At 56.0% G+C, this 25,448-nt stretch overlaps 9 protein-coding genes across 9 annotated transcripts; 4 read left to right on the top strand and 5 right to left on the bottom strand.

Annotated features, from left to right (window-relative positions):
* Positions 1-95: 95 nt before the first annotated feature.
* On the top strand, positions 96-790 carry JN550_007994 (uncharacterized protein; the record flags this gene model as incomplete). Its single annotated transcript, XM_049319907.1, has 2 exons — positions 96-302; positions 467-790. 2 exons carry the CDS (start codon positions 96-98, stop codon positions 788-790), a joined length of 531 nt encoding a protein of 176 aa, XP_049170061.1.
* A 1,000-nt stretch (positions 791-1,790) lies between these two features.
* Positions 1,791-3,460, bottom strand: JN550_007995 (uncharacterized protein; the record flags this gene model as incomplete). Its single annotated transcript, XM_049319908.1, has 3 exons — positions 1,791-2,567; positions 2,748-3,205; positions 3,286-3,460. The coding sequence occupies 3 exons, from the start codon at positions 3,458-3,460 to the stop codon at positions 1,791-1,793; spliced, it is 1,410 nt and encodes a 469-aa protein (XP_049170062.1).
* Positions 3,461-3,813: 353 nt separating this feature from the next.
* JN550_007996 (uncharacterized protein) lies at positions 3,814-5,350 on the top strand (the record flags this gene model as incomplete). The annotated part of the gene is made up of 4 exons (XM_049319909.1): positions 3,814-3,877; positions 3,987-4,224; positions 4,426-4,992; positions 5,122-5,350. 4 exons carry the CDS (start codon positions 3,814-3,816, stop codon positions 5,348-5,350), a joined length of 1,098 nt encoding a protein of 365 aa, XP_049170063.1.
* A 2,218-nt stretch (positions 5,351-7,568) lies between these two features.
* On the bottom strand, positions 7,569-9,204 carry JN550_007997 (uncharacterized protein; the record flags this gene model as incomplete). Its single annotated transcript, XM_049319910.1, has 3 exons — positions 7,569-8,791; positions 8,845-9,120; positions 9,186-9,204. The coding sequence occupies 3 exons, from the start codon at positions 9,202-9,204 to the stop codon at positions 7,569-7,571; spliced, it is 1,518 nt and encodes a 505-aa protein (XP_049170064.1).
* Positions 9,205-10,162: 958 nt separating this feature from the next.
* On the top strand, positions 10,163-11,588 carry JN550_007998 (uncharacterized protein; the record flags this gene model as incomplete). Its single annotated transcript, XM_049319911.1, has 4 exons — positions 10,163-10,195; positions 10,255-10,271; positions 10,328-11,320; positions 11,393-11,588. 4 exons carry the CDS (start codon positions 10,163-10,165, stop codon positions 11,586-11,588), a joined length of 1,239 nt encoding a protein of 412 aa, XP_049170065.1.
* An 851-nt stretch (positions 11,589-12,439) lies between these two features.
* Positions 12,440-13,301, bottom strand: JN550_007999 (uncharacterized protein; the record flags this gene model as incomplete). The annotated part of the gene is made up of 2 exons (XM_049319913.1): positions 12,440-12,978; positions 13,163-13,301. The coding sequence occupies 2 exons, from the start codon at positions 13,299-13,301 to the stop codon at positions 12,440-12,442; spliced, it is 678 nt and encodes a 225-aa protein (XP_049170066.1).
* Positions 13,302-14,439: 1,138 nt separating this feature from the next.
* Positions 14,440-16,606, bottom strand: JN550_008000 (uncharacterized protein; the record flags this gene model as incomplete). The annotated part of the gene is made up of 3 exons (XM_049319914.1): positions 14,440-14,676; positions 14,727-14,806; positions 14,917-16,606. 3 exons carry the CDS (start codon positions 16,604-16,606, stop codon positions 14,440-14,442), a joined length of 2,007 nt encoding a protein of 668 aa, XP_049170067.1.
* A 314-nt stretch (positions 16,607-16,920) lies between these two features.
* Positions 16,921-17,427, bottom strand: JN550_008001 (uncharacterized protein; the record flags this gene model as incomplete). Its single annotated transcript, XM_049319915.1, has 1 exon — positions 16,921-17,427. One exon carries the CDS (start codon positions 17,425-17,427, stop codon positions 16,921-16,923), a length of 507 nt encoding a protein of 168 aa, XP_049170068.1.
* Positions 17,428-23,566: 6,139 nt separating this feature from the next.
* Positions 23,567-23,962, top strand: JN550_008002 (uncharacterized protein; the record flags this gene model as incomplete). The annotated part of the gene is made up of 1 exon (XM_049319916.1): positions 23,567-23,962. The coding sequence occupies one exon, from the start codon at positions 23,567-23,569 to the stop codon at positions 23,960-23,962; it is 396 nt and encodes a 131-aa protein (XP_049170069.1).
* Positions 23,963-25,448: the final 1,486 nt, after the last annotated feature.

The raw sequence follows: 25,448 nt of genomic DNA on the forward strand, positions 1-25,448 counted from the left end.
GAAGCCTCAACCCCAAGACGTGACCAGTCGCGAACCCTCCACCCGTCTCTCCGCCCGCCGCACACCCGCACACCTGCACACCCGCACCTCTCACCATGTCGTCTCCCTGCAGAATAGCAGCTCGCAGCTGCGCCCGCTCCATCCGCGCCCGCTCCGCCTTCAGACCCTCGACCGCCTTCGTCCAGCGCCGGTGCGAGTCCACGGACGCCGCCGTTAGCACCAACCCCAAGATTGTCGGCATCGTCGACCAGATCAGCCAATTGACCCTGCTCGAGACCGCCGACCTGGTCACAAGCTTGAAGGTAGGTCGCCTATACCAATGTACCGCTCAGCTGCGCCCCGGACGGGCCTCAAGCCTGCTCTGGGCCGGAGCTGTGCCTGGCCCCTGATCAAACCGCCACCCACGGAGAGACCCCTTTTACGACCGCACCATATCGACAAGATACTAACGTCTCCCCCCGTGCAGCAACGTCTCAACATCCCAGACCTGCCCGTCGGCGGATTCGCCGCCGCCGCCCCGGCCGCCGCGCCCGCGGCAGCGGAGGAGGAGGAGGCGGCGCCGGCCGCGCAGGAGAAGACGCTGTTCAGCGTCAAGCTGCAGTCGTTCGAGGCCGGGTCCAAGCCCAAGGTGATCAAGGAGATCAAGAACCTGCTGGGCCTGTCGCTGGTGGACAGCAAGAAGTTCGTCGAGAGCGCGCCCAAGATGATGAAGGAGAGCGTGCCCAAGGACGAGGCCGAGAAGATCATGGCCACCCTGAAGGAGCTCGGCGCCGTCGTCACCATGGAGTAAGACGGACCCGCGGCACGCGAAAGGGGGAGGGAGAGAAGCCGAGCGCCGCTTGCATTGGCCGGCCCCGGAATCGAGAAACACCGTGGACGGCAGGGGACGGCAGCGGCTGGGTTCAGAATCCAGCTTGGCTACTACTGTATCAGACTCGGGCTGGACATGCTAGAGAAAAAGACGCATTTACAGTTCTGAGATGTAAGAACAGGCATTTTAGACAGGACAAGGAAAGGAAGATGGCAAATGTGTATACATGTACCCTACCTTTGTAACAATACACACAAAACTATCAATCATCTCACTCACTCACTCCATTGCGAGGGGGGGCCTTCATCTGGGCCAAAACTAGCCGTGACCATTCACTACTATGTGGTATCTTCAAACCAAACCTATTGTGACCATTCCATCCGTGTCTGTGAGGTATCTCCTGCCTCCTCACGGAGATCACCACCGAAACGGGGTGGTGGTAGGTCAGACTCAAGCTTTTCCCAAGCCATGCTATGCAGAGAACCAACCAGCAAAACGCCCGCAGCTATCCTCAAAGCTGCATGCAGAACAGGCGAATTCATCAGATCCGCAGTATGATGTGCCATGTCGTCCCTCGGCTCGTGCTGCTACCTGCTGAAAGCAGGATTGTCACGCAGCAAGCGCTCCTGCAGCCTGAAGCAGAGCAAACTCTCTATACATCGACCACTTCCGGATCTGACCCATCTCGAAAACGAGAGAGCATGACACTCCCGCAGACGAGAGTCCAAAGGTCGAATACAGCCAGGCTATGCTCGACGACGGCCATGGCTATCTCCACCTATTCCGAGCGCCCGAACTTCTCCGTCGAGGGGGCGGTCCTTTCAGCACTGAGGGGGAAAATCACACCCCTCGACGTGTTGCAAACTTGCAGATCTGGCGAAGGAACCCAAATCCGAGGAAACTCGCAATGTGGCTCGCGCAGCTAGTGCGATAGCGAGTACGGATCATGATGAGAAGAGGAATCCATTCTCTGCTGTCCCTAGCGCGTCGAGTGTCCACGGCGCTCGTACCCGTGGCCGTTCATCCTGAGGTCGCCATCGGGGTCTCTGTCGCGGTCGCGGGCGGTACTGCCACCGCCGTTCCTCTCGGCGTGTTTCTTGCGGTCATCAGTCCGTGCTTCGCGCTCCCGTTCGCGCTCCTCCTGGCCGTCTCCGGTCCCCGTAAGATCCAGATCCTCGCTCTCGTCCTCGTCGCCCTCACGGGTGTCGTCCTCGCCGGCGTCGCTGAGGTCCTCCCAGACCTTGCCGCGGCGGACTTTCAAGGGGCCCTTGGGCATGACCCACATGTTCTCGCGCATCTTCTTGTGTCTCTCTCTGTCCTCCTCGATCCGCTGCTCGATCTGGCGCTTCTCGAGCTTCAGGCGGCCTTTGCTTCCGTCTACAGTGCTCTTGCTTGTTGTCGTAGTTGTAGTGCGGCCGTTCGTACCGCTCGCGGGCGCGGTCGTATCGCCGTTGACAGGGCTCGAGAGCACGTCGGCGTGCGAGGCGGCGGCGCGGTCTCTTAGACATTCCTCGATCTCGGTCGAAGTTTGCTCGAGCAGGAAGCCTTTGGTGACAAGCCCCAGCAAGACTTTGCGCACCACTTTGGTGTTGGCGGCCCCGGAGCCGTCCTCCGGACACACAGCATCTACAACCCTCATAATGTCGCGTTGCATGCGCCTGATGTAGTCGGTACAGCTGCGGTCGCCCTCCTTCTCGGCCATCTCAAGGAAAGGTTCGATGAAGTACATGATGTTGGCGCGTGTGTTCATGGAATTCTGCTCGAGAGGTTGTGTGTCAGCCTCGCATCTCGTCTTCGTTGGTTTTCCTCTGATGGACAGCTTCGCCTGGAATGTAGGGTGCACGACAACCAAAAGTGACAGTACAGGATCCCAGAAGTCCCGTAGCCGATCCCATGGGAATGTCATGAACAAAACTTTGGTACGAAATTAACTTACCCTCTCCAACTGCTCCAGGATACAGCTGTGCAGATCCTCGCTCATGTCGCGATACTTGAGCGCATACTGCGCGGCCTTCTGGGCGCTAACGACGCTGGCGTTGAGGGTCTTCAGCTGGTTGCTAAACCGCATGCGCACCTCGAACGGGTCCGCCATCTTGGCCTCCTCCTGCTCCCTACGCGCCTTGATCTTGCGGTCGCGCCAGACGATGTAAGGGTCCGCGGTCGCCCAGTTGTGCGCGTTCAAGATGCTGTAGAATACCGGTTCCTTGGGTGTGACGAGTGCGAGGAAGTCGAGTAGAGATGACTGGGTTCCACTTGGCTCTGGGAAGTGCGGGCCTCGGTGGCTGATACGGTCGTTGCGGCTGCTGTGGCCGGGGTTGGTGCCGGGTCGAGGTGAATCGGGACGCGGGTCTCGAGCTGTTCGGTGGTTGTCCGCTTTTCTCGCTGCGACCGAAGCTATGTGAACCCTTTTGGTCGTGTGGACTCGGTCCGGACTACGGCGGTCTCGGCGGTCGTGCTCGTCGTAGGTTCTATACCGGTATCTATCGCGGCTGTAGCTGCGACGGCGGCGCGGCGGGCTTCTGTCACGCTGCGATGGCCTCGGACGTGAACGGCGGGATCCTCGTCGAGGCGAGTGGAGCCGAGCCGGCGCCCGTTCTTCACGGCGCGGTCGGTGATGCATTGGTTGGTGGGGGCGGCCGTTGCTCTCATGTAATGGACTAGGCCAAATTAGGGCAGCGGGTGCCCAGAACAGGTTTAGCGACCTCCGGTTTACCTGTGTCGTGGGGGGATCGTCGCAATGCGATCTCGGAAATGCAGAATGTGAAAATGTACTGATGTGACGAGAACAAATCACGAGACCGATAGCGACGTGACAGTCTTGGGCTTCTCCTTTGTCCAGACGTGTATTTACAATTACTGTCCTGTGATTAGAGCCGAATTTCAGCCTTACAAGGCATCGAGTGCTGGCCTATCTTCACTCCTGTCCAAATCCGATACTCTGCCCACCTCCTGATACCCAGCCAACCAGTATAACGTTTAGTACATTGGTATACACTTTCAAGATGCTGGCCCTGCCTTCACGACCCAACGAGGGCGAAGACCTCACCATGGCCGTCCTAGGATGCGGTACGCCTCCATTTCACTCTGCACGCTCACGACGGTTTCAAGACTGCACCTCAGAGAAACGTTATCTTCATGTTCACCGCCACCTAACATGAGATATTTTTCAACGCAGGCAACATGGGCATCGCCATCCTCTCCGGGATTCTCTCCTCAATCAGCGCCCTCAGCGGCCCCAAGCCTCTCCAGACGGACCCGTCTCAACCGGCAGAGGAAATCCCGTCCCGTCTGCCCACCAAGTTCATTGCCTGCGTACGGCGGCCCGAATCTGCCAAGAAGGTGAAGAAGGCCCTCTGGCAGCACACCTCGTTCGTCAAGGTCGTACAGAATGAGAATGTGGCTGCTGTTTCTCGGTACGTATAGGTCGACTCCCATAGGTCTCCTGCCAAATGATGCTCGTTGCTACTGTCACTCCTGGAAGAAAATCCGGTCTCATCCACCTATAAGACCTACGTCGATAAGGATGCCCCCTTCTCCCCCTTTCCCAATAACAGCTTCTCACAGTCCCACAATACCGCATATCATCTTGGACGACTCACTGACACCCATGACAGCTCGGACGTGGTACTGCTGAGCTGCAAGCCCTCGCACATCCAGAGCATCCTGGCGCAGCCGGGCATGGCCGAGGCCATGGAGGGCAAGCTCCTGATCTCGATCGCGGCGGGCGTGACGGTGGAGCACATCCGGGCGACGCTGCATGAGGCGGCCGTGGCCGCAGCCAAGGGCGATGTCAACGGCGCCGGCGGCGACTGCGACTGCCGCATCGTGCGCGCCCTGCCCAACACGGCCAGTCTGATCCGCGAGGGCATGACCGTCATCGCCGACTCGGAGCCCGCCCTGCCGCCCCAGACCAACGCCCTGGTGACGTGGATCTTCCGCCGCATCGGCGACGTCGTTGTGAGTCTCGCCCTTGGGTCGCTCCTTATTGCGGCTTGGAAATCGTACCGGACCCCCCTGGCTTACAGAATGACGCAGTACCTCCCCACCCACCAGATGGATGCTAGCACCGCGCTCATCGGCAGCGGTCCGGCCTTCTTCTCCCTGGTTCTCGAAGCCGCCATCGACGGCGCCGTAGCCATGGGACTTCCCCGCGCACATGCAACACGCATGGCCGCCCAGAGGTAAGTCTAGCCAGCCCAGCCCGGGGCCACCTTGCTCCCCAAAGAGCGACCCCCTCTCCCCTCTATCCTCCCATTGCCTCCATTCAACTCGCATCAAGTGGAGATGAGCTCACGGACCATCGAAAACAGCATGCACGGCACCGCCAGTCTAGTCCTCGACGGCGAGCACCCGGCCCTGCTGCGCGACAAGGTCAGCACCCCCGGCGGCTGCACCATCGGCGGGCTGCTGGTGTTGGAGGAGGGTGGCGTGCGCGGCACCGTCAGCCGTGCCGTCCGCGAGGCCGCCTGTGTCGCTGCCGAGCTGGGCCGCGGCAAGGGCGCCGGCGTCAACGGGACGCGGTTTGTCGGGCGCCCGTAGAGCGCCCGCCCTTTGTCCTTTGATAGCGGGAGAGGAGAGTCGTGAGTTTTGAGAGCCCAGATGGGAAGTGGAAATCTTGCATACAGAAGCTGTCTATTAGTCATAGAGTCGTACAAAGCTTGAAGCTTTTGGTGGAGGAACACGAAGGCTCGTATGCCAAGTGTCACTCAAAAAGAAAGTCTTTTCTCGCTCCTACACCAGATGGCTGCCCACGTCACTGATCAATTGGATGATCAAACCATATTGAAGTGTCTTTTGATGCAGTTCACCTGAAATCCTGCCGGGCTTGCTGAAGATATGTATCCATGGCTGATCCAACACATTCACGAACAACCTTATGGGCCTGGGTTTTGCCCGTGGAATCTCCACACCCCTCCCACTCTCTCTAGCCAAATCTCGTCGTGGTGCCCCTATCTTCTCGCTCATATGGAAGTTCAGCGGACTTGCTAACCGGAAAGAAGGCGCCAATAATGAACAATTACAACAACTCGAATCGCCAACCCTGAACTGGAAATTCACGAGGCCAACTGAGCCCAACGTGGGTCTGAACATCAACATGGAGATCAACATACATCACCGGTCCAATTTCCCTCGTCAGACGTTGGGGACCACTTGGGTTCCGGCCTGAGCTTTCTTATCAGAGACTATTACGATACCGCTCCGTGGCTATGGCCTTGCATGGTTCAGTCCTATCTCACGCTCTTTGCTCTGGTTGGCGTGTGTTTCGCGTACACAAATGCACAAATGTAGGGCTTTTTGTCACAATGGTCGAGTTCTGAATATCCAAATTCCATATATTGTCGTATCTATTGCTGGGCTTTCCCGCGGGCTGCGCAGTTACAATGATAGCCGATCTCAAACAAGACCATTGGTATAACCATTCATCCGGCTGGAAATGGAATCTGTTATTTTGGAGTGGTCTTTGAATCCATGGTGGTTATTTCCTGTCATTTTTTTTTATCTGAGCACTGTATTCCCGCAAGGATCCATGGCGCGATACATAATCCTGCCCTTCTTACTGTATGCTTTCTATGTTCTCTGTGGCTGTTTCGTTCTCCTTGAGGAACGAAATTAGGAGCTATTTGCTTATTCATGGAAGGCGCTAATAGAACACTTTTATGATCATATTCACAAGTGACGCCACTTTGTTAATTTGTATGGGTCATTACTGGTGAATACATGTTTCGAAATGATCTTGTGGCAGTTTCAACTCGCTGAGTCACCTCACCGAATCTAAATGACTACTTGGTTTCTGTAAAGATTCTTTCCAGCTCAATAGTAACGATTAGGATGAGTCAAAACCACCTGAAATACCCCATTATAAAAATATGAGTCTGAAGATTATGTTTCTCGGGCGACAACCATTTTCGTTAATAATTTGTTCGTATAGATGCGATTCCTAGGGTGAGAGTTACAGCGTAATCTCATCTGGCACGAGGTTTTATTATAGATTGCCAACCACTTTCTAAAGGGGGTTTCGCTGCCTTCGAATGGATTCTCACCATATTGCATCCCTCGTACCAGATTCGCCCCTTCAAGTTCGGCGCTACCCACAGCTTGGGACGAAGTAGCTACAGGTTGCTTTGTTTGGTCATCGATTCGGCCAGCGAGCTTTCATGAGCACATAAGTCTCATCTCGGCCACTCGGTTCCAAAAAATGACGCCACGGACAAAGCCCTGCAGGACAAGCGAGACTGTGCACGTTGTCTAGATTTACCGTACGGCCCCGGCCACGAACATCATTAGATGATTGCCAATTCTGTTCGGAGCTTTCGAAACTGGCTTAGTGAGATTCACCCTCAAAATGCAAGGCTTCGCACTTGATGAACCAACGCTGCCTTACCAGCCCACTCAACCGCTCAGCCATAGCACTGCCGAGTGATTCAATAATTTGCCATCAATTACAACATATCATGCAAAAACACGGCCAGCACTATCACAGCGTCCAACGCGGTTCCATTGCAAATTCCCTATAACTATACACTCGATTTTTTGGCGACCCAGCCAACAAAAACGACTCTGGTATCAAATCTCCCTCGGTCCATAAGCATGCAGTACGCCGCGACTGCCCCTCACATGTCATGTACAATAGAAGAGATCAGCGCGTGTCTCTCCTAGCCCCTTTTGATCAAAGCTCCCAGTCCAGATTAGATAGCCTGGAGTTTCGACGAAATCAATGTGGATATCAAAATATCATCCGGCTACCCTCGTGCGTAGCTCAGGCATCCTCCACTCTCGCCTTCTTGCTGCTGCCGCCCGCGCCATTGGTCTCGTCCTCCAGTTTTCTCTTCCCGCTTGCCACGGCGTCGCCGTTCTCCAGGGCGCCGGGTCGAGGCGCATCCAGCCGCTCCAGGATACGGGCGTACTCCCACTCGACGTTCTCCAGGGTCTCGTTGAGCTTGATGATGCGCTCTGTCACCTCGAACTCACCTAGGATGGTGGCGTTGCGGCGGTAAAGCCGTTGCTTCAAAATCAAGCGCCACAGGGTGTACATGGTCTGGTCGGCCGCCGAGGGCTTTCCTTTCGGCGGGCCCATATCCGAGGTGTCAGGTAGGGGGCGCACGGAGAGGGGCAGTTTAGACATGAGATGCATCTCCACCAGACGGGAGAACTGGCGCGGCGCGATCTTGGTGCGTACTCGGAGGGCTTCGAGAGCATCGATATCGAGGATACTCTTGGCCGAAGTGGCACTGTTGGCGTGTGTAATCTGGAGGTTGTGGTGTAGAATTCCGCCCTTCTGCGGGACGGAAATATCCGGGGTGATGGAAAGCTCGGCAAACTCGGGGACGTTCTTGCGCAAGTACTTCATGTCACAAAGGTCACGCAGGAGGTCAAAGGCCTCGTTGGGATCTTCGACTGTGACTTCTTTTGTAGCTGCATCTTTGGACTGGAGTTGGAAGATGGTGTTGTACAGCATGGCACCAGCACCCCTGCCCTGGAAGGGAGGAAGGATGACGAACTGTGATATCCTCGAGCGGTGGGACATCTGCTTGTAGGGCAAGTCCTCTTGGGGGAGCTCCCAGGTGTCGTCCACCTTGGGCTCGATGGGTTTGTTGGTGGGCGACGCAGGGGGCGTCAGAGGCTCAAACAGCCAGAAGTGGTAGACTGTCGAGTAGCCTTGGAAGATGTACTGGGATTGACCCTCTGCCGCAGACTGCTTCTTGTAGAGGAAGTAGACGGACCACCTGGCCAGCGAATAGTCCGGCTCGTCCTGGCCTTCGGGGTCCTGCCCGACGTACGAGCCTCCCTCGATGAAGAAGAGGACGAGGATCTGAATGCGATTCACCAGCTGCTTGACGGCAGCATCCGCCAGGCTGCCCTTCCAGACTTCGTATGTGTCGCCATCGCGTTGTATGGTCTCAATGAGCTCGCCCGGCGGGGTCCAGTCCTTGGGTGTCTGCTTGAGGGCGAGATCGTAGTCGGACTTCTTCTGGAAGGCGACTGGGACCAAGTCAGCGCTGAACGTGGGGGGTCAGGGAGCTTATGCGCCAAACCTTCGGGGAGGAACTCCTTCAGAGTGCCGACGACATCGTCAGCCTGCACCTCGCTGACAGTCTGGAATTTCCTGGCCGACGACACGGCCAGGTTCGGGCGCATGTCACTGGCATTGTAGGAGAGGTTGACCCGGAGACCCTTGTATCCGAAAATGCGCTCCTCCTCGCCGAAGATGGCGTAGGTGAACTTGGGGTTGAAGGACTCGATCTTCTTGGGGCCGGACTCGGTGGGCTGCACCAAGGAGATGGTGACTGCGTCGTTGGCGTCGGCGGTCCCTGGTTTTCTAGAGTTAGCATGCGGCGGGCAATGCGACTAGAGATGGATGGGATGGGTTGCATACACTCTTCGCCGGTCGACATGGTGATGACGGGTGGCGCGCGACCGAGATGGGAAGCAACAGGCAGGTGTATCTCGGGGCGAGGCGGGCGGAAGCAGGCAGACGTCGCCGGTTCTGTGGAAGTGTTGATGCTGCAGAGGCTGACGACTTCGCTCCAGCGGGTCCGAGGTGATGACGAGTCCGGGATGAAGGCTGGGATTGGGAATTGGGGTTGGAATCACATCAATTAACGCGCTGAGGCAGCTTCAAGCGCGTCGCAGTGGTCGACCCGTTGGCGATGCGCGTTTGTGCACTTTGGGACCTTGGACCCAGCGGGCTAGGCCCAGTCGGTACCTGAGGTAAGGGAAAAAAAGCTATGGGGGCCCAGCCAAGGTGAGCAGGACTCCAGCCCCACTGAGGACGACCCCTGCTCCTCCCCTGCAGGTGGCCTGGGTCGCTAGCTACCTACCTAGGTACCTAGGTAAGGCACTGGGCTACTGCTGGCAAGCTGGAATGGGTGCTGGGTTGGAAAAAGCGGCTGACTGTGACGTGAATCGGCAGAGGTACCGGACAGTAGCAGGGGCAGGGATGGCGGTTCCAGGCGGGCAGGCCGCCTGCAAGCCTGGATGCTCGATGCTCGATGCTCGATGCTCGATGCTCAGTGGCCCAGGCGCCGCTCTGGCGCTACTCCGTACTTGGCCAGCTAGACAACTAAACTGACGTTGGAATCGGGGAGGCGCAAGAGTCGACCGTCGAAAGAGTTTTGATCTCTCAGCTTCACGACTTTGACGGCGACGACGACGACGACGACGACGACGACCTCTCCTTACTGCCCTCCTTCCTCTCCTACTCCTGCCGACCCTCGCGACCGTGATTGGACCCGTTGCTGGCCTCGCCCTCGCCCCCGCCCCCCTCGCCCTGCAGTTGTGCCAGATGTATTCGTGACGGAACCGTGTCCTCCCCAAGCTACCGAACCACCGCTTCCCCCCCAAAAAGCCACCATGGCAGGAGTCCTGCTCCTGCTGGCCTTGACGGTACGATCGCAATGACCCTTGCTACACAAAGACCGAATGCTTGCTAATGCTCTGTACAGGCTGTCATGGCGCTGGCGTATGCGATCCCGCCCCGTCTCGAACTGACCACCTCCGACTGACACCCACATATAGCTCCTTCCTGGCCGGCGCCCTCCCGCTGTCCATGGCCCTGTCGCAGTCACAGCTGCGATTAATATCCAGTATCGGTATCGGCATACTCGTCGGCACCTCGCTCATAGTCATCATACCCGAAGGAATCTCGGCCGTGGCAGAGGCCTCTCTGGCGTCGGGCAGCGCACCTGGAGTGGGAGCCGTGAGGAGACATCTGTCTTCCCGAGGCGCCGCCGCCGTGCGTTGGGAACGGGGCACGAGGGACCTCCACACGGCACAGGTCGCCGCGGGGGATGCGCAGGGTGAGTCCCTCGAGCAGACGCTCCCCGTCATCCTCCCCGACCTGGACGCCCTCACCAGCGACGTCGCCCGCGTGGCCTCGCCCGTCGAGGACCCGCCGACCAAGACGCCCTCGGAGCACGCCCCCCACCCCCCGGAGCCCGTGCCCACCTTCTACGTCGGCCTGTCGCTGATCCTCGGCTTCGTGCTCATGTTCCTGATCGACCGCCTGCCGCGCCACGCCTCGGAGAACTTCCAGCCCCCGCCCGCCCCGCGCCACATCAGCCTGAGCAACCTGGGCGGCTCCGCCCTGCCCGGCGACGACCTCGAGGAGCAGGAGGGCTTCCTCGGCGGCCTGGCCCCGACCCCGCGCCAGACCCGCAGCCTGGCCACCACCACGGGGCTCGTCATCCACGCCGCCGCCGACGGCATCGCCATGGGCGCCAGCGCCTCGGGCAGCGACATGAAGCTCGGCTTCATCATCTTCATCGCCATCATGGTCCACAAGGCCCCCGCCGCCTTCGGGCTGACGTCGGTCTTGCTGAAGCAGGGCCTGTCGAAACGCGCGGCTAGGGGCCACCTGATCGTCTTCAGTCTTGCGTCGCCAACCGGCGCCTGGGCCACATTCATTCTCGTGAACCTTCTCGGGGGAGGCGGAGGCGGTGAGGGCGCAGACGGCGAGTGGAATCAGTGGTGGACGGGCATGTTGCTCCTGTTCTCGGCAGGCACCTTTCTGTGAGTATTCTCCTGCATTCACACGTTCGCAGGCTGTTCCTTCTGAGGGCTCTTGGGGCTAACATGAAATAGATACGTTGCCATGCACGCTATGCAAGAGGGCGACTCGGCGGCGCCACACGAGACGGCGCCCACCACCTCCAACGGCTACGCCGACAGCCCGACTCTCGGCCCGCGGAAACAGGCCAGGCCGCAGATGCGGGATACTATCGCCACGGTGGCCGGCATGCTGGTGCCTCTGCTTACGCAGTTTGGACATCACCACTAGAAGATTTGCAGGGCAATATGGGTCATGATGATTTTGTGGTTATTATGTTTTGCTTGTGTGGGCTCAATATATAGATAGGCAGGATGGGGAATGGGGGTAATCTCGAGCGTCTCTACGCCGGACGGGCTTTGCCTTTGCTTTGGGCCCCGCCCAGATCTATACTCAGATGTTCTATATGGATGATGGCGCACGACCTCGGGGGGCCAATCAGCTGGCGCTTGTATTCTTAACGCTGTATGAAACGACAACCACGAATGTCGGGACGAACTTGATCCAGGAATCGACACGACAAAGCGCAGGTTGGGGTGAAGTGCTGTGAAGTGAGCTGAGATAAGATGGGGGTTTGTGTATACATAGTACCATTATACCCCTTAATTGATTTTGACTGAATTTCAAGATGCCGTGCCGGTGCTTACTGTTCAAGCTCGCGCCCCTTTTTGGTTTCGTCCTACGGATGTGGGTGCTGGCACATGAAACTTGTCTTAGACATGACTTCGGTTACGCTGCATTTGCGTATACACATATACGGTAGTCATTGTCACATACTTTCCCGCTTTGGCTCTTGGACTTGAAGTCAAATTGTGAACTTCCTGCATTATATACGACTATATATAAAATAAATGTTACATGTGTAAATGCATATGCATGTTGTACGTCTGCATGTACGACCAGTGAGTTAACTCATGAATAATTGCATTTACATCGCCACGGGGTATCTATCATGCAACGCTGCCTATATCCTCGGTCCCCATGAACTCTATTTCCACTTTTCCCTCGCGTCTATACGGAGCCACCAATCCATCGCCCCACCTGTTATTATTCATCCTATACACATCCACACATACACACGTCTAGGCCAGCACGGCAGCACCGCCGACCACCAGTCCCGCGACCGCCATCCACGAGCCGCGCGGGACGCCACCCGCTGCCGCGTTGGCCGTCGGCGAGGGGGTGGAGCTGGCGTTGGCGCCGGATCCAGAACTAGAGCCCGAGCCCGAGCTGGAGCTGGCCGCGCCGTCGCTGCCGCTGCCGCTGCTGCTGCTCCCGATGGGCCGGCTGGTCGAGCCCTCGGGCGTGGGCGCCTGCGTGATGCCGGTGCCGGTGGTGCTGGTAGTGCCGGTGGTCCCTGTGGTGCTGGTGGTGCCCGTAGTCCCCGTGGTGCTGGTGGTCCCCGTGGTGGCCGTGGTGCTGGTTGTGCCCGTGGTCGACGGGGTCCCCGCGGTGGCGACCGTGGTGGGGGAGGTGGTGGTGGGCGCCGCCGTCGCCGTCGTGAAGCACGGCATGTAGGACGGGGCCGGGTTGGGGTCGCACGTCGCCGTGCCCTTGTACGCGCCGCAGCACGGGTTGGTGGTCTTGGGGGGCGCGCGGCCGCCGCCGCAGTCGAGCGGGTCTGTGAGAAGAGGGTCAGTCTCAGGGGCGGGCTTGGGAGTATGGTATTGTGTGGTATGGTATGGTATATATGAGATGAGATGTGTTGCAGATGTGGTGTATAGAGAGCATATTGCAAGATATACTAGTGAACGAAGAATGTCGGAGGGTTTCTCGTAGGAGTATGAGATATCTGAATAACTTACCACAGATCTGACCATCATCGGGATCGTACCAGTGCGTTATGCCATCCTCACAGTGGCCAAACGTGTGCGTCGCGCAACCCACGGCGTGGGCGCCCTTGGCTGCCGCGAGCAGGAGGATTGGGATGGTGGACACGAGCATGCTTTCTTGTTTTCCACGTCCTATTTTACTTCAAGAATGGTTTGGATGAAAACCCGTTGAACAACTGAAGTACCCGGACGAGCTGCTGAGGGGATCCCCAGTCTTCTTATGGCCGTTGAAATGAGTCTATCATCCTGCGAAGCACCGAGGAAGCTAGACCGACTTATATACGTGCTAATATAGACGCCAAGCTGGCCGGCCGCTCTGGGCTGCTGCCGGGTCCAAATTGCTGGTATGCGAACTGCGCCGCTAAGCTGCCTAAACGACATTGGCCATCCTGCGTAGCTTAATTTTCCCCGGACCGTCAATCCTTAAGCTATTCGTTCGTTCCACTGCCTAGCCTCGACTAAGCCCCCTTCGTGTTAAAGGTCGAAGGGGAAAAGTTGGCATTATACGAAACCAAAAGGGCCACCCAGAAATAGCATCGCCCGACTTGGTTCCATACTGGCCTTGTATATTGCCCTGTCGAGGCAAGCATCACACAGCCCCAAGAGTCGGGTTCCAAGAGCTTTAGCCCTTTTTGGACGGGATGTCGACTCACAACGTATACTGTGCTAGACCACGACTTCCTTAATTCGAGCGTCGCACAGCCGCCAAAACCCCAAGACCTATTCGTAGGTAAACGAATAAAAAATGCTCTAGGGGTCACGGCTCATGTATGAACATCAGTGTAGGATCAAATATATATTCCTCATATAGACACCTTGCTCCATCCTCTTTTGACGCCGCCCATTAACAATCAATACGCTCTCACCCGTCCCGTGTTCCACGCCAGCATATACACGTAATCATGTGCTTTGGTCTGGTACCCGTGCCCATGCCATTCTCGCAACCGTGCGGCAAAGTTCAGACCGCATCCAGATAGCCAAAAAAAGAAATAAAGAAGTCTAGCAATGAAGGGCAACCCAACCCCCTTCATCATGCAGTTCCCCGAGGTAGAAGAAAAATGCCAGTCTCGTAGGTATGTAGATGTTCGCCGACGCCAAGCCCATGCAGTTTGTGTAGTTAGATGCCCTTGTACCCCGCGCGTCAGGGAATAGTTGAATCGATAAACGCAGTTAGTCCGATGATGGTGAGAGTTGTGGCAATGCCATATCATAGCCCCGGCTTGAGCTCCATGGTCACTAAAACTATCTCATCAATGCTCTTCATCGTCGTCGAAGAATGTCGAGTTATTGGGAGGCGCCGTTGAGGGTGCATCTCTCATATCTACGTCCTGGTCTTCGACGGGAGTTGCCGCTGTCGGTATGCCCAACGTGGATCTTCGATAATCGACAGCCAAGAGCCGTCCGGCAGAAGATTTGTCCGTTGGCTGCGGTAGCGAGGCTGGCCTTTCCGGGTACGCATCTTCTTCTGGTGGTGAGAATGACCAAACCTGAATGACCGCATTAGACATAGTTCCCGATGGCTTGTAGACGCACTCACCTCCATCATCACACGGTTACCCCGGTTGGCGACGGCAACACATTTTTCATCCTCAAAGACCACGCGCCAGACAGACTCCGCTGGATATACAATTAGCACAACGCAAGTCAAACTGAGGGAGCCTAGCTTCACTGGACATGCCCCAGGGGGCAAGGATGTACAGTGCTACAGTGCAAGAACGGCAACTCACCTGTAATAAGTTCACGGACCAGGTGTCCGGTCTTGACGTCCCAGACTTTGACGCGGCCATCACTGCCTCCGCTCACGACTCTGGTGTCGTCGAATTGCAAACTCGTGACGCTGTTATCGTGCGCTGCAAGTCGGTGGATGGGACACATCTTCTCCAGGGACCAGACCCTGACGGAGCCATCTGAGCCTCCAGTGACGAGCGTGTTTCCGCGCAGCTGCAATTGACCGACTAACGAGGTGTGACCCTGTAGGACGGCGATGGCTTCACCAGTATGGGCATTCCAAACACGGACGCTGGTATCCAGACTTCCTGTGACCACCCTCTGACCGTCGAATGCGATGGCGTAAATCTGACTGAAGTGGCCGCTCAACGTATGAAGACAGCGGCCTTCCGATATGCTCCAGATCTTGGCCGTGGCGTCATAGCTGCCAGACACCACGATATCCCCCTTGATCTCGAGACACCTGACACTAGCCTGGTGTCCAACTAGCACATTACGGCACACGCCTTGTCTGATATCCCACACCCGCAGTGTGGTGTCTCGCGATCCCGATATTGCCGTGTTGGCATCAGACATCTTCAAGCACCTCACAGTCGACGTGTGGCCTCGGAGGGTGTGGAGGCAGTTTCCGGTCTTCATATCCCAAACGCGAACGTCACGATCGCAACCACCGCTGACTAGGATGTCCTCCCAGGGGACCATGGCCCAGACACCCATTACGTGGCCTTGTAGAGTTTTCAGCGCATTCCCCTCCCGGTCGAAGATGTGTATCCTGGCGTTATCAAGTGCCACAACGATGTACTGGGGGGTCAGGTGCAGACTGGTCACAACGCGACCATCCTGGGTGATCGTTCTCGTCGAGTGTGCGCCGCCAGTTCGCCATGCCGATTCCACCAGGTACCGTTGCTTGAAGTGAGATTTATAGGACCTGAGCTTCGGCCGGGAGCTTGACCAGTCGAAACTTCTCGAGGTCTGCAGGGTCGGTGGCGCGGTGGGCAACGCTCCGGGGAAGCTGTGGTTGGCATGGTCGGGATCCGTCAAGGGATATGCGCTCGGCCTGCTGGTCGCATACGCCGGCACCCCGTAGTAGACTTCGGACAGCCTGCGGCCGTAGTCGTGCTTGACGCACAGGTTCTTCCACGTAACATCGTCGCTGAGTAGATCGCGCCACCGCCTCGAGACCTGCGAAGACCGTGCTAGCACTTGGGGGTCGTCGATGAAGGACAGGATGCGTAGACACAGTTCGTCCGGCAAACTGGTGAAAGGGTCCTTCTTCAGGAGCGGACTGACGAACTGGTGCACAAAGCTGAGTTGCTGGGTGGTGCACATGTTCAGCAGGTCGGCGAGTAGGCGATTCCTCTGGGGCCTTGAGCACCGCTGGAAGTGCTGGCGGACGTGGGCCAAGAAGTAGTCCTCATCTTCAGCGGCCTCGCTCCAGTCGGCCTGGGGATGGGATGGGCCCGGCGAGGCAGCGGGCGTAGGGGGTGGTGGAGGGGAGCCGGTCAACGTCTGGTCGAAGTCGGGTGCGGGTGTGCTCATGCTGGGAGTAGGGGGGCCTCTCGGCCGGGGTTGTGCCATCTTCTCCATCCTGTGGTTCGTAGGACCGCCGTTGGTGTTCAGGCTCAGCTCCTCGCTGATGATGCTCCCCCTCCTTTCCGAGAAGCTGAGAGGGCGGCTGTATCCAGCCATGCCTCAGCTGGTGGACTGCGGCCTATGCGGTGAGTCGAAGTGGGAGTGCGGTGCGCTGCAGTGCGCAGGCGCTGGGTTTTGGACAAGAGGAGGCTCGTCTCATAAATCGGTTCGAGGCGACTGTCGGCGTTCCCCCGAGCAGCCCGGGCACTTGTGGTTGAGGGTGACCTGTGTACTCGCATCAGTAACCGCTGGAGATCAGACGAAATTGCACAGTCCGCCAAAGAACATCGACCACGAGGACATTCCAAGGACGTTTCCCCTCACTACGCGCTTGCGCCACTTGGGAGGAGAGAATAGACGGGTTCAGAGAGTCAAGACTCGCCGTAATGGCGATCGGGAGATGGTGTTGCAGGGCAGCAGGCGTCATGCCATACCTCGAGGTGGGTGCCAGCGGGAGCGGGAAGGGCGTCACGACGTGAGGTTGAGTGGCGGCCGCAGATGGGCTCGAGACATGGACGCTGGCCGGTCGGAAGGGGAGAGGCCGGGTCGTCGAGAGTACTTGGGGTACTATGTCTCTCCAGCGCTGGGTAGAAGGGAGTTGGGAGTCGGACGTTCAAAGGCGAGTCTGGCTCGTTGTCTGCCTCGAGGGTGGTGCCGAGCCCAATCGCATATGGAGGGCCGTCAGGATTGGCTACGAGAACGGAGGTCGAGAAAGAAGTGCAGGCGGGATTGAATGGAGACAAGACACCGGGACACAGACACAGACACCAACACGGACGCTGAGCAATGCGACTGGTGTGGTTTTGTCGAGCAGCGAATGAGACGGGATGGGGGCGAGAAGCGCAGGCAAAGCAGTAAGCGTCGCCGACGACTGACATGGAGGAGGACTAGTGGTAGGAGGAGGAGGAACCACACCTGGGCGACTGGGAGTCCGGGATTGGGGGGGCGCTGGGCAACTCGGGGCCTGCAGACTCGAGCTGGCACCACTCGGCGCCCGCTGGGCACCACTGGGAGCACCCGACTGGGGCCGCTGGGCCACTGGGCCGCCTGCACTTGGGGCACTGGCCTGACTGGGTCCAGCGGGCAGCAGTGGTGCGAACAGCGCACTGATCCGGTGGGGCGACACCCGAAACGTGCTAAACTCACTTGGACGGGGGGCACTTGGTTGGCTGGCTGGCTTTGGCTGGCTTTGACTGGCTTTGACCGGCTTGGGCAGGGTCAAGGTCAAGAACAACCTACAACCGTATCGTCTCGTCTGTCGTTCGTCAGATGTGCAGTCAATAAACGAGACAAGACATAATGTCGTGTGGTATAGAGGTGCCTTTCGTTCGTGCACTCATGGTACACAACTGCCTAGCCTAGAGTCCCGTTATATCCAGGAGGAGGAATTTCCCCCGTCATTTTTCCTCTCCGGTCAGATCTTAGTGCAGCGTCTGGCGTTGGATTGCATTCGCAGAACTCTATGCACGTCATCTCCATCTATGTATCCATCCAGCAAAAGGCCTTGAGCAAGTCTCGACTCGCCGTGCTTATTAGGCGCATGCGTTAGTGCGAGCTTCCAAGGTATACCCGCCCCAGGCCAGGCATTGCCAGGAAGGTTCCGTCAAAGGAGCATCCACAAAGTCTACGACCGCCCCCGGCGACTCTCCCCAACAGCAGACACACTATTCTCGTCGACTGCGCGCAACAAACGTGTCGATCGTGCCCTGCGTGCCTATGCGTCGTTGCTGCACGTGCTGCGCCGTCCTCTTAATTAAAGGAGGCCCCGTAGTGTAAAACCTCTGGGCTGTCTCAGAAGCAGAGATCAAGCGGCTCTCTTTCTTCAATCCTTGAAGGAACGCCGAAACCTTGTTTCCATGCCCTCAGGAACCCGCAGGCCATCAACGGCGGCCCCACGGAGAGGGGCCTCTCTCTCGTTGATGGCATCAGATCAGTGCATCCCAGTGCTTCCCGGTTTATTAAGTACCGTACCTACTTCACCTGTTGGAGCCTGTTTTTCATTTGGTTGCTGACGAGCGAAGCGCTGCTCAAATTGCTCAAATTGGCACGCTGGCGACGATTACATAAAACGTCCCGCAGGCTAGTCATGCCCCGGCGTCTCCCATTGCGCATCCGGCACCCTTTTTTCTAATCCCGTGCATTCCCACAAATGCCTGCCTCTAGCCATGCATGTCTTGGCGTTTAGACCCGTCACCTGCACCCGAATTTGCAGAGCCGCTCCTCATCACGCCGCCGCCTGCCACATCCGTGCGGACACGGAGTACCACCAGCAGAAACCCCCGTGGGCAGGCAATGTTGTAGACAGACAATCTATTTAGGCTGTCGGCTGACGAGAAGGATCGCCAACTCGTCTGCAGCACCATACAGAGACGGCCTTGGGCGCTTCATCCGAACCATTGATTGTCACTGCCAAAAGGGCGGCGCAGATCCCATCATGCATGCAGTGCAGACCGTGTGTAACGGGCCCTTTTTTCTCTTCATCAGCTTGCAACCTTAGCACAGTCAGCACCACGACTTGCTTGCAGTCCCCCTTGGACGCTGACACCTGCACACGCAGCATTGACGCACGCGGGAAAGCAAAGCTAAACCCAGCTTGCTTTGTCCGTCTCAGGAACCCGAGGGACAGCCACACCAGAAGAAACAACCTTAGTCCATGTGCAGCCAGCCTGGTCTGCCGCCCCCTTTCCACGTCAATTCATGGCCCGTGACTGCAAACTATAGTATGTAACGAGCAGAGACTCTCTCAATCGCCGTCACGAGATCAAGTCACCACCCAATCTGTCTGTCCAAACTCCAAACCCCGCGAAACCACTCGTCCATGTCGCCTCAGGTGTGCCCCGGATTGACTGCAGATCGGGCAGGGGGTCAGCTCGGGCCTGCTGCGTCCCATTCGCTACGTGAATTCGCACCTTGGTTCGTCAGAGGGCCCCCCTCCCAGCCTTACCACCATGCACAATGCTGCATATTAAGCGCTGCGAATCTACAGGAGGGTGTCCGGCCTCAACATACAGGCTCGCCTGGAGTATATGTCGCCTGCTAGGGCATTCGTGGTTTCCAAACGCGCATGCTGATTGGCTCAGCATCCTGGAGGGCCCAAGGCCGAGATGGATGTGAAGATGAGATGGCCATAGCCCTCGCCCACCTTCACCGGTGACTGACCTGGCGTTCACGGCAGCTCCCGTGCGTCGCCTGATTTCCAAGTCCAGACGGGACGAGCCTATCTAGCGGAATCCATGCTCGCTAGCAGATGCGCAAGGGTGGAACTGCAGTGACCGTTCCCAGTTCTTCCCGTGCGGGAAATGATCGAAGGTCCTCCAAAGTGAACCAGTAGAGATGTACCCACGTGACCACCTCCCGCATGCCGTCGTAGATCAACGACCTGAATGATCAGATTGGGGTGCACGGTTTACAATATGCACACGAAATTCTAAATAGGTCCATTCTCATCAGTTCCCCGACGCAGATGTGATGCGTACTGGCCCACGTGGTGAAATGTGGGAAGCTTGGGGTTCTCTGCGGAGGCCAGGGGTACGTGTTTGCACCAGGAAACAAGCACACAACCCACGTGCGAAGTCTCAATCGACTTGAGCACGGCCTTCGCAGATCCAGGCGAGTGCACAATACAGTGTACCTAACGCACGAACTGTCAGCTTGGTGCAATATATCAATTATGTATGTTGGCGTCTAGCGAAAAAGCCCATTGCCTGATCCAGTTCCTGACATGCTGCTCTGAGATACCCGCCAAGGATGCCAGTGATGGAGATACTGTGGCAGCAACGCTTGTGTCCAGTACTGCGAGGTCTCCAGTACTATCGATCAGGCTCTCAAAGAATTCCAACAGCTTCACAGCTAGGTTCTGCGATGTCGTTGTGATATCGTATACGTAGGAACAACAGTGACTTTGCTCAACAGAGTCCGATATATATGTCTGCGGGTCAAGATCAAATCTATGTTTTGACAGGTCCGCGTCGAGCAGTTCAATGTTTCTCAAGATAGCCCGAAACTTCTTTGCTGATCGGGATTCTTCCTGGCGTCTGCTACTGTCTCAGTCCTTGTTTGGTATAGTACAGAGCATCGATCTCGCCCTTGTACAGCTGCACTGTTGACTGACGCTGTATAGTGCCCTTACCCACTCTGAGCATCGGCTTACCAGGTACCACAAAGGTGATCATATTCCAATGGATGTGCGCGTGGGACGGGGCTTCCTTTGCCGCTTCCACAGCTAGGCTTCAACTAGAAGACTTGACTGGAAGCGTCCGACACCCGTAATTAAGGTGGTGCAGATAGAAGGGTTCGCGGAGATAATGCTTCCATGTCGATTGGGTTTAGCTTCTCGCCGGTTGAGAAGACGATGGTGTCGTCGGTCCTTCCCTGGTAGAACCATATACAATCCTTGGTTGGGTGTTTGGGATACAAATTCTTTATTGGCCATTTTTCCAGGTCGGGAAATGCCCCGAAAGCGCCCTGGTACATGTCATACTCAGGCTTGCGCACAACGAATTTCTCATGCAAGCCGCCAGAAATCTCACGGAACTTACTCCCAAGCGTAGGGCTGTAGTTATGATACTCCTGTCCTCGGGATCGAAAGACAAGGAGGGAAGAACTCCGCACTCCGTCGAACTAAGACAGTTCAGCAGTCGTGTCTTGGAGATGATTCTTCTCCCACCGCCCGCGGAAGAGACCCCCACCATATGTGACTTGCTTCAGCCTGGCGAGATCTTTTAGGTACTCGGGGTTCTTGACGGGGTCAACCAAGCTCGCCGGAATGAGGCAGCTGTGCTAGACATTGCCGTAGACACGGACTGCGTTGATCACCTCGGGCGAGGGCGGGAACAGCCCTAATACTGCGGTGAATCCTGTAAAGATGGAAGCCAGGAACATTAAGAGTCCAGCGCAGTGGAACAGCGGGAACGTAAGGTATACTCATGAACCTGCACACATTGCTGGATACCCCGGCTCTAAGCTTACTGGACAGGCCCGTGAGAGCATCTAGTGCTGCCACTGTGGCATGAGTCTGGATGATGGACTTTGGCATCCCTGTGGATCCAGCGGCGTGCAAGACCACGAACGGATCCAACTTGGCAGTTGCAAGATCCTTCGAATACGAAAACAGGTCGACGTTTCCGTCATGGATCCAGTATCGTATACCAGGAACATCCACCTAACGAATTTCCCCGGTCGCCAAAATTTATTTGATCACCAGCGAGGTTAAAGCCAGGAGGAAGCAGAGACGTGTCACATTGGGTCTTCTCACATAGAGATATCTGCCTCTAGTGTGTTGTGAGCCGAGTTCAGCAGCATCTTGTACCCACTCTTGATGCTTGCCAAGACCAAGATTGCATAATTGACATCTTGAGGTCTCAGGTATGTCAATGTGGGATGGCCTCGTCCACAACCGAGAATCCCCTATAGATACCACGTACAGCGATTGAGTATGCGGGCAAAAGTCTCCGCGGGGATATCTTGGAAGCCATCTTTGGGATCCTTGGTCTGCGGCACGGAAGAGGACACCCGTTTCGGATCTGCTGCCGCAAGCTCGTCTACAAGACAGGGTAACAGGCAATGTCCGAGAGTCTCCATATCGACGGACAACTGCCATGTGCTTAAAGAAGATGGCAAATCGACAACATCGAACGTCAATAAGATAGAAGCTGGGAAAGAAGTGGTATGATAAATGGTTTAAATGGTTCATAACAACCCCTGGAGACTGCTGATACTGTGAGGTGCCTCGACATGCTGCGGGTTTCTCTGAATCAAACGGGTGCCTTCTTTATGAATTGCCGGCAAGGGCTGACTGCCAGAGGGGAAGTGTGAGGTCAGGTATAATCAGAAGTCCAAGGTAGGGTTCAATTCATCGAGAGACTAAATCGTGTCCACTTTTAAGGAAGAGGGAAAAGATGGGTATTATATTGCGGACACTGTAGGGTGTCTCACCGGACCTCCTGTAAACCTAATGCATCGCCGTGACACTAACATAAGAAGTTCCAGACGCGTACTTTAATCATAGCTAACCACGTACCTACTCTTACATGATCAGTTCCATTAGAGATTTTCTCTCGGACTAACACCTTCGTACAGTTAGCAGCACGCGAATTCTTGTGTGTATGGAAGATCGCAACTAGTCTAATCCTGTGTGAGAGTGGGGACCCAGGGGGACAGCCTGGGAAGAACCATTTGGTACAAAAACGTGTTTCTCATCTGACATTGCCGAGATCATGCAATTGGCTTGCTATGCAATGTCCTTATCGTTCGGATCTGCACACGGGGATCTACACATGTGGATTGGAGCTAGCGGCCGATGTACGTTGACGATGGCCTTGTCGGTTTACACACGTCGCGGCCACGGCCGATATTTGTTTGGTACCCCTGATGAATTTGGGCATGCGATTTCTGATGCAGTGCAATTTTGATTAGTTCGCGTAAGTACGTGAGAGCAATCTTCATTAGACTTATAGTCTGAATATATGTAAATATGGACTATATGCCGCTGTGCGGTATTCACTGTTAGGTGTGAGTAGCGTTGCAAAGTTTCTCCGCAATAACGTCACGGGCCCGTTCCCCAAGACGTTGATTATAAACATCCTGACAAGGACCATTACTAATGCGGGAGAACTTATAATCGCTTTCAGACAAATCATCGGCTTGGAAACCTTTTGGCAAGTGGATTTAGTGGATCTGTTGCTCTTGGCTCCGGAAGCTAGTCCGAGCTATCCGGAGTTTGGGTAAAGCGCCCAGTCTGGGGTAAAGACTCAATATCCTTTAGTCAAACTCTAGCCCCCCGCAGCACACTCGATATATATATTCAAGCAATAGCTCCTCTTCCTGGGCGCAAGCCTCACCCGGCTCCATCCCCTATTCAGCCTCGCACTCTGTTAGCGCTCCCGCACAACCTTTTACCGAACCAATATATCGTCTCCACTGGTGTATACGTTGGTATATACCAGTGCAAACTCTCACAAGTGAATAAGGACTGCAAAGACGTCAAATTAACACACTACCCATTTCCTGAAAACCCAAATGTCCCCACAACCCCGTGTCCCCGTGGTTGCCGTAGGCGTGACCCGGCGTGTCGCCGTCTCTGTTGGGGCTACTGTCTTCGCTGACACGCCCTACGACATGGTGGCCGTGCTAGACTGGACCGAGTCGCCCAAGGAGCTGCAGTACTCACCCGCCAACCTAGCCGTGGTCCTCAACGCGCTGCAGCCACGCCCGCGGGCGCTGATCGCCGGCAACGCCGTCCCCGAAGAGCTGATGCCCGAGCTCAGCGCAGTCTGGGATGAATACGCGCGGCGGCACGAGATTGAGGGTGCGTTTGTGGGCCTAAGCCGCATCGTGGGCTGGCAGCCAGGCCCGCCACCGCAGGAGGTCTCGGACGAGTTGATGAGGAAATTGAAGGAGATCTTTGGGGTTTGAAGTTTCGTGTGAGGTGTACAAGGACAAGCGTCTATAAGAACGTGGCATGTGGTTAAAGTTACCCGAAAGGTTGCAGCCCAGGGTTACGTTTCAATAAACAGAGATGCTCCAAACTCTGATGGCCGCTGGTGTCTGTGTTTTCGCTTGCGAGTCATCGTCCCAGGTCGAATATTGGGCCACCAGAATCATATCCTTGACAAGGATAGGTAGTACATACTCTGCCAGTGTAGGCCGAGTCTGTCGTATATTGCTCATTTAGTGGACTTAACAAGCCTTTACTTGGTGCTCAGACAATCAGAGAGACTTAGGCTCACGCACATCTGGCTTTGTTTGAAAGCCCGTAGTTCGCGCATATCATTAATGACAACTCACGAGAGTTAGCAAAGAAACTGAAAACGTATCTTGAATCAATCCTTTCTGACACGAGAATTCTTTCTGTGAATGGAGATAATCTACCTCAAGTCGCAGCCCTTGCAGTGCTCCAAAAAAGCTTCAACACGGCGCTCGATTTGAAGACAAAACTCTTGATCTCAGGAAAGCAGTACACTACGATGTTTTTACCACCGGGAGCTGGTATCGACTCGATGTGGATGACCGAGAGTGCAAAATTCCACGAAGACCATGACAGGGGCCCGCGTACACCTCTCGCCAATGCCACGGTTGTGACACTCCAGGGACGCAACAAAATGGCGATTAGGCTGTCTCTTCCAAGCAGTCTGTGAGCACAAACGTGACAATCACGCTGACATGCAACATACGACTGATGTCAGAACGCTCTTGACCAACCATCGTAACTTTCTACGCATCAGGGGCCGACGCAACTGTAGAGACTCCCATTGGTGTGGAAGGATTTGGTACGTGAGTTAAATGCATCGCCACCAAGACAACAGCGTAGGAGATACGTGTCATTGATCTGCAGCGCCATCCTTTCTGGCACATGCGACGAATTGCATACACTTTGCCACACAGACACATCAGGAAAGACTGTATCTAGTGGACAAGTAGAGCAGTCCCGCTGATGCCAATGTCTGTATGCTTAACGAGTTTCTTGCCCCTGGTTGCCTCCGGACTCAGCCTGCCTGGCCTGAAATGCAGGCATCCTAATCCACCCATGCAATCTACTAAATCTGCGGCTGTCCCAGGTTGGTTGGCTGCCTTGTCAGCCAAGATGCGGCCCAATAGGCCGCGTTGCTGGATGTGTGGATTAGCGGCATTGACATGGGCATGGGCAGGGTAGGGCATTCCATGTTGCATGCTTAGCCAATCCGCTGGGGGCTGCAAGTCCGCATCGGGTGTGTAGGGGTGTACTGTGTACACCCCGCCCCATTTCTGTATCCAAGCTGAAATTGACATATGACGGCAAAAAGTAATGGGAAACTCGAATGAATATTTAAGACGCCAACTACTCTCCTGGCCTTTTTCTTCTTTTTTACATTTTTTTCAACAGATGATAAGAGATTCGAATTTCTACGTACAGTTCAAATAT

Source organism: Neoarthrinium moseri (genome assembly GCF_022829205.1).
Source record: "Neoarthrinium moseri strain CBS 164.80 chromosome Unknown scaffold32_Wmoseri_CBS_16480, whole genome shotgun sequence".
Taxonomy (NCBI): Eukaryota; Fungi; Ascomycota; class Sordariomycetes; order Amphisphaeriales; family Apiosporaceae; genus Neoarthrinium; species Neoarthrinium moseri.